Source organism: Miscanthus floridulus, chromosome 5 (genome assembly GCF_019320115.1).
Source record: "Miscanthus floridulus cultivar M001 chromosome 5, ASM1932011v1, whole genome shotgun sequence".
Taxonomy (NCBI): Eukaryota; Viridiplantae; Streptophyta; class Magnoliopsida; order Poales; family Poaceae; genus Miscanthus; species Miscanthus floridulus.
Genome location: NC_089584.1, coordinates 6,821,151 through 6,827,939, shown reverse-complemented (window position 1 = coordinate 6,827,939; position 6,789 = coordinate 6,821,151). Strand labels below are relative to the sequence as shown.

The 6,789-nt window shown below is 54.0% G+C and overlaps 1 protein-coding gene and 1 pseudogene across 1 annotated transcript; both read left to right on the top strand.

Annotated features, from left to right (window-relative positions):
- Window positions 1-1,139: 1,139 nt before the first annotated feature.
- Window positions 1,140-1,855, top strand: LOC136454195 (E3 ubiquitin-protein ligase PUB23-like; annotated as a pseudogene).
- A 2,712-nt stretch (window positions 1,856-4,567) lies between these two features.
- LOC136451429 (lecithin-cholesterol acyltransferase-like 1) lies at window positions 4,568-6,199 on the top strand. The gene is made up of 2 exons (XM_066452134.1): window positions 4,568-5,070; window positions 5,168-6,199. Exons 1-2 carry the CDS (start codon window positions 4,664-4,666, stop codon window positions 6,015-6,017), a joined length of 1,257 nt encoding a protein of 418 aa, XP_066308231.1. The 5' UTR covers window positions 4,568-4,663; the 3' UTR covers window positions 6,018-6,199.
- The last annotated feature ends 590 nt before the right edge of the window (window positions 6,200-6,789 follow it).

Below are 6,789 nucleotides of genomic sequence, written 5' to 3'. Positions count from 1 at the left end.
CTCTCTGCCGTTCTTTCTTCCTCAGCGAATCCAGCAGCGACCAAGAGTGACAGCGAGCGAGCGAAGCGAGAGCGACGACGGTGGAGCGGCCATGGCACCGTCGCTGCCCCCCTCGCCGACGCACGTGCTCCCCAACGGGTGAGCACGCCATCGTCGAGCGGCCCGGCTGCGGCGCTTCCTTGGCCGAGCCCGACGAGCCAGCTCCCCCGACTCGGCTTCTTCTCCCGCGCCGGCGAAGGGACATCCCGACGCACGGCGAGGTAGATCCACCCCTTCCCCTTTGGCTTTGTATTGTTCTTCTCCCTTTTCTTTTCGAGTTCATCCGAATAGGAAACTAGGGTTAGGGTTAGGTTCCGACCATTCTTTTTCTTTCTTCTTCCCCTTCTTTCCCCTTTCCCCTTCTTCTTTTGGGATTAACCCGATTTGGGATGGGGTTACAAATTAGGGTTAGGGTTTCGGTTGAACCTTTTCTTTCCAAATCTTAAATTGGTTTAATCGTTCGATCTTTCTTTCAATAGACCTGGCTCTGATGCCATTGTTAAATTTCGTAGGACTCAATCGAGTCAGAATCCCAGTAATCAAAGATCCTAATACACGATCTACAGAGAGGCAGAGAGAAGGGGAGTAAGAGGTTGCAGACCATCGAAGGCCGTAGTGGTCGAAGCAGTTGAAGTGGTGGAAGCGTCGGTCGGGATCTCGTTCGCTGATGCCATCTGCATGCCGGCTACGACGTTCGGTGGAGAGAGAAGTCGGTGCAGTGACGTCCTTGGCGGCGGCGTATGCGTCGGGGTGGCGTTGTCGGGTGTCAGTGGTGCTTCCCATCGCTGGCAGCACCCCTTCTCAAGATCGGGTTAGGGTTAGAATGTCGGTGGGGTGTCTGGCGGCGCGGTGAACCTCGTACTACGAGCCTCGGTCCCCACCTTTCCTTTATAGCGCTGTGCGACGGGGGTCCACCAACCATGTAGGGTTGGGCGCCCCCGATCAGGACGCGAGAACAAGGCCCAAAGGTCGTTGGGCCTAATGGCGTGGGAGATCAATCCAACACTGTCGTCACCAGCAAGAAGAAGAAGAAGAAGAAGAAGACAGCGAACGCCATTGCTTGTAGCTCGATCGCGTCGTCACTATTGTTAGCAATAGCAATGGAGGAGGAGCCGCAGCCACAGGTGGAGGTGGAGGTGCCCTGCTACTTCCTGTGCCCCATCTCGCTGTCCATCATGCGGGACCCTGTGACGCTCCCCACCGGCATCACCTACGACCGCGACGGCATCGAGCGCTGGCTCCTCACCGCCGCCACCTGCCCGCTCACCAAGCAGCCCGTGCTGGCGGACTGCGACCCCACGCCCAACCACACGCTGCGCCACCTCATCCAGTCCTGGTGCGCGCTCCACGCCGCCGACGGCGTCCACAAGCCCCGCGCTGATCGCGTCGCCGTCGCCGCGAGGGTCCATGCCGTCGCCACTGCTGCCGCCGGGTCATCGACGCAGCACCAGTAGCTCCTCGCCGCGCTGCGCGAGCTCAGGGACGTGGCGGCTGAGAGCGACTGCAACCGGAAGCTCGTCGCCGCCGTGCCCGGTGCGGTGGACGTCCTGGCCGCGGTGTTCACGGTGTCCACCAACGCCAAGTCATCAGAAGGAACAACCTCCGCCGTCCGCGACGAGGCGCTCGAGGTCATCTCGTCGCTGCAGGTCCCGGAGCAGTGCCTGCGCCGCGTTGCCGGGACGAATGAGGCGCTGGTGTCCGCGCTGCAGCGGACCAGCTCCGCGTCCTAGAGCGCGTCACGACCGCCATGCCGCCCAGCAGGCTGGTGTCCCTCGCGGAGCAGGTGTTCAGGGAGGCCGTGGAGCTACGAAGATGAGCGTGCTCTGGCATCGGGGGGACCAGTCAGCGAGCATGTCAAGTGATACAACATACAAAGTTTATGGCCCAAAAAACCACTTTAAAAGTTGATGGACCTAACTGAAACATCGTCACAAGTTAATGGATCTCTAGTGCATTTAACTCTTTTTTTTTTTGCAAAAAAAAATGGGCACCCCACATGCCACAGGTGGTCGGTCACTCATCTCGGCTCTCAATCGCTTCATCTGGCTCTGGCCCATGTGGTCGTTCTTTCTCGGGCCTGAATTTTCTGTGGGTCGGGACTGGCGGATCTTCCACGGACCGGACAGGCACATTGGCCCATGCTGGATGAGCGGACCTGTTATTGGGCTGCCTGCTTCTAGTGCTTTCGGCCTTTTGGGGGAGGAATAGGAAGGGCCGGTCTGCTCCCGCTGGGCAAAAGACGAGTGCAGAAAGTCAAAAACAAACGAGTGAAGAGATTTTCAGTCTCTAATCTATAAATTTAACCTTCTTTAACTTTTGAAAACCGTTCACTCTTACACCTATGCGGTTTCGCTGATGTGGCACCGCATTAGAAGAGGTAAATCGAACTAAGTTGAAGTTGGGGTAAATCAGACTAGAAATATTTTTTATAAGAAATATCTAAAAACTAATAAAACATAAAAATATTTAAATAATATACTTTTACATGAAAATAATTCAATTACAAATCCTAAATCTAGTTTGATCTTCAAAATTCATAGAGAGTTTATTTTAGCTCAAAAAATTATGAATTTATGGTTTTTCGCTAGCGAAGCATCTTTAGGACCATAGTGGGCACTATATTGATCATATCTAAAACTAGTTTCATAATTTTCCTAGCTATTTCAAATTTTTATAAATTTTATAAGATTAAACAAGGTTTTAGGATTTAAATTGTACTATTTTTTCATGTAAAAATATATTTGGATATTTTTTTGAATTTATATGAGTTTTAGATATTTTTCTAAAAAATATTTGTAGTCCAATTATCTCCTTGAATTTTCAACTAAGTTCGATTAAGTCATCTGACGTGGCGCCACATGAGCAAAATCACCATCAAAACTGCTAAGAATGTAAAAGTAAATGGTTTTAAAAAACGGAGGAGGTTAAAAACTGGTTTTGTATATCAGATTGAAAAATCGGACAACCATAATAATTGAGGGAGGTTAATAAAGTGGTTTTCCCAAAGAGGAGCTGCAGGCTCGCAGAAGGCAGCGACATGCTCGGTGTTACAGGCCGTGGCAAGTGATAATGGTGGCAACGAATATCGGGAACGAAATCCTCTGCAGTCGCTCCCACCGACGGCGCTACGCAGTCAAGCAGATCCCAGCCGCTAGTTGCGGATCAACGGCAGCCTCACCAAAGTCGCGTAGCAGGCAGCGGCCCATTTCAGCCCACAGCGCCCATAGACAGCAACGACCGTCTCTTTTTCCTTGTGCCGCCGTCGTCGCAGATGCGCTCCGCCTCCGTCCTCGCCGCCACGATGGTCCGACCTGCACCATCCGCCTCCCCCCTCGTCGCGGCACAGAGGCGTGGCCCTCCCGGTGGCTACAGCTCGTAGCCGGCACATCAGGTGCGCTGCCGTCTAGGCCGTCACACGCGCGGCTGCTGCTCGCCGTCTGCCGCAAGCGTGCTCAGGCCGTGCTCGCTGGTGAGATGTCGACGCTCCCCTCCATCGCAGACATGGTGGAGCCCCTTTGGCGCACGAGCTCCGGCCAGGGAGATCGACTTGAGAGGCACGGCCACCTCTAGCTGGTTGTTTAACGGCACCATCTTAGAGTATTAGCACTTTGTGTTTGTAATCCTCAAATGTGTGAGCATCGTGTTCTGTATTGGAAGCATACAGAGAAAAAATAGCAATTTTGTGCAGAAAATTTGTGCAGGAACTAATAATTTTGTGCAAATATATTGTGTATAGAAACCAGGAAAAATAAGCAAGCTGTATAGACTGCAATTGTAGAATAAATTGTGCTCCTTTTTGCAAGTTCAAAGACATGTTCAGAAGTAAGAATGTATTACTGATTTTTGCAAGTTCAGAGGCTTGAGAAAATATAGTACTGTTTTCTGGCATCTGTTATAATTAAACAGACTGAACTTTACACTTCAAGCAAAATACCAAAAGCTATTTCAGAACTAGCTCTGTTACTAGAATTCAACATTAAGATCATCGGTTATTGCAATCTGGGTATGATTGGTGAAAAGAGAAAAGAGCAGTGCACTTTGCAATTTGAGCACACATGAACAAATTAGAATGAAGAGCGACACACCTGCCCTCGAAGGCGACCTAGCTTCAGCTCCAGATGATCGCCCTTAGGCTTTTCCTCGCGCCAAAATACGGAGAGAGCGCCTACTGCCGCAGCCTCGCGCCAAAATATGGAGAGCGCGTCTACTGCCTGCAGCCTCGCGCAAAAAACGCCCGCTATAGTGCCAAAACCCGAGCAGCGTGATGCTGTTGTTGGGCCGAGGCCCAGCGCAGCTGACAAAGCGTGCCATGGAAGCTTGGTTGGAGCCCGTAGCTGTTGGATCCACAATGAGCGGCTGAGATTTGGTGACTACATGGCGCCGTCCGTGGGAGCGACTGCAGAGGATTTCGTTCCGAATATCGTTGGACTCTGAATCCGACAAATGACAAGGTTGCCGAATGTACTCCTGTCCACTCAAACGCTACCGATGCACAAGACTCGTCTCTTTCATGTCGCGGTAAGCCGGCACTCCGATTTTCCACGAACCCAACCCGCATCGTGTCAGTACGCCCAACCACTCATAGCTACTACCCCACAGCATCTGTGGCGTTCGTTCGCCTGCCATGGCCACACACCTCCACCGGCTGCTGCTGCTCTTCCTCCCTTCGCTCCTCCTCTTCCGCCGCGGCACGCCGCCGCCGCCGCCTCTCAGTCCCAGGGCCGTGTACCCTGTCGTGCTGCTGCCGGGGGCCACCTGCAGCCAGCTCGAGGCGCGCCTCACGGACGCGTACGAGCCGCCGCCGGAGTCGCCGCAATGCGGCGCGGGCACAAACGAGCGCGGCCGGTGGTTCCGGCTGTGGAGGAACGCCACGGCCATGGACGACCCCGCCGTCGCGCCGTGCCTCTCAGACCAGCTCCGCGTCGTCTACGACCCCGCCGCCCGCGACTTCCGAAACGTGCCGGGCGTGGAGACCCGCGTCCTCGGCTTCGGCTCCACCACCGGATTCCTCGCCGACACTGAAGCCAACAAGTAAGTAGTAAGCATTAAGCCCGGCCACCGTCGTCGATCTCCTCAGACGTACCCCCCCTCCCTACAGTCATGAACGTGTATGTTGATGGCTATACAGAGACCTCTGCATGGGGAGGCTCGTCGAGGCGTTGCAGCAGGTGGGGTACCGCGACGGCGAGACGCTGTTCGGCGCGCCGTACGACTTCCGGCAAGCACCCGCCGCGGAGGGGCAGCCGTGCCGCGCCTTCGCGCGGTTCACCCGGCGGCTGAGGGCGCTCGTGGAGCGCGCGAGCAGGGAGAACGGGGGCAGGCCCGCCGTCCTCGTGTCGCACAGCCAGGGCGGCTACTTCGCGCTGGAGTTCCTGAACCGGAGCCCGCTGTCGTGGCGCCGCAAGTACGTCAAGCACTACGTCATGGCGTCCACGGGCCCCGGCGGGCTCCTGCTCGGCATGCGGAACCTCGTGTCCGCGCCCGACGAAGCAGTGGAAGCCCCCGATGCGCTCGTGACGCTGCCGTCGCCGACGGTGTTCGGGCCCGGCACGCCGCCGCTGGTCGTCACGCAGGACAGGAACTACACGGCGAGCGACATGTCGGAGTTTTTGACGGCGATCGGCGTGCCCCCGCTCGGGGTGACGCTGTACGAGACGCGGGCGCTCCCGGTGCAGCTCGGCTTCCGGGCGCCGGTGGTGCCGACGACCTGCATCAACGGCGTCGGCGTGTCCACGATGAAGCAGTTGGTGTACTGGGACGGCAACTTCAGCGAGACGCCGCAGGTGGTGTACGGCGACGGCGACGGCTTGTTACCCGCGGCGAGTATAATGGCCCTCGACACGGTGATCGGCGGTGACCCGAGGCAGGAGTACTACAAGTCTATCAAGCTTGCCGACACGTCTCACGCCGGCGTTGTCTCAGATGCTGCGGCCTTGAAGCGTGTCATCGATGAGATTCTTTGGAGCAATCCGATGTGAGGAAGTGTATCAGAGATCAACTCTGTCACTCGTTTGACAGTCAATTGACTAAATCAAACCTCCACCCTGTGTTTTTATATATTGGATTGGATGAAACTTGAGATTTGTATTGACTAAAAAGGGAAACCAAACGTGACCATAATCATGCGTTGCAATAAAACATATAGCTTGTTGCACGGTTACTACAGTTTAGAGTTTTTATACAACCATCGTCATATGTTAACTAGCAAGGTGACATGCACCAATAGCATGGGTAACTAGCAAGGTGACCCGTGCAAATAGCACAGGTAGCTAGTTATTTTCAGTGTAGCTATTTGGCTTATTACATGTTTTTTTTTTAAAAAAAAGTTTGTTTGTTTATTTGACTGTAGTTGTTCTTCCTAGATGCTCTCCAAATACATCTATATTCATAAACTCCATACATCATCAACCAAATCCTTGGTTTAAATATCCTTCTTTTTTATTCCACTCATTTTCCTGTGGCTAGACCGCAAATTAGGCCCGGCCCGAGCCTGCTAAGTTTTGGCCTGCCCACGGACCTCAGTGGATAGGGTCTAGGCACAGATTTCGCTGCCCGGAAAAAATTTTCTCGGCCCAAGCTAGGGCCGAAATATTTATTTTAGTTGTTATACACTATAAACTCAGCAAGCGGCTCGCCCAGGCCCAGGTCCAACCTGACTCGCCTAGTGGGACAGTCATGGGTGGGACTATTTTGGCCCAAAATAACCAGACATTTTGTTAGCCCCTCTCGCAAAATGCTCGGGTCTACGAG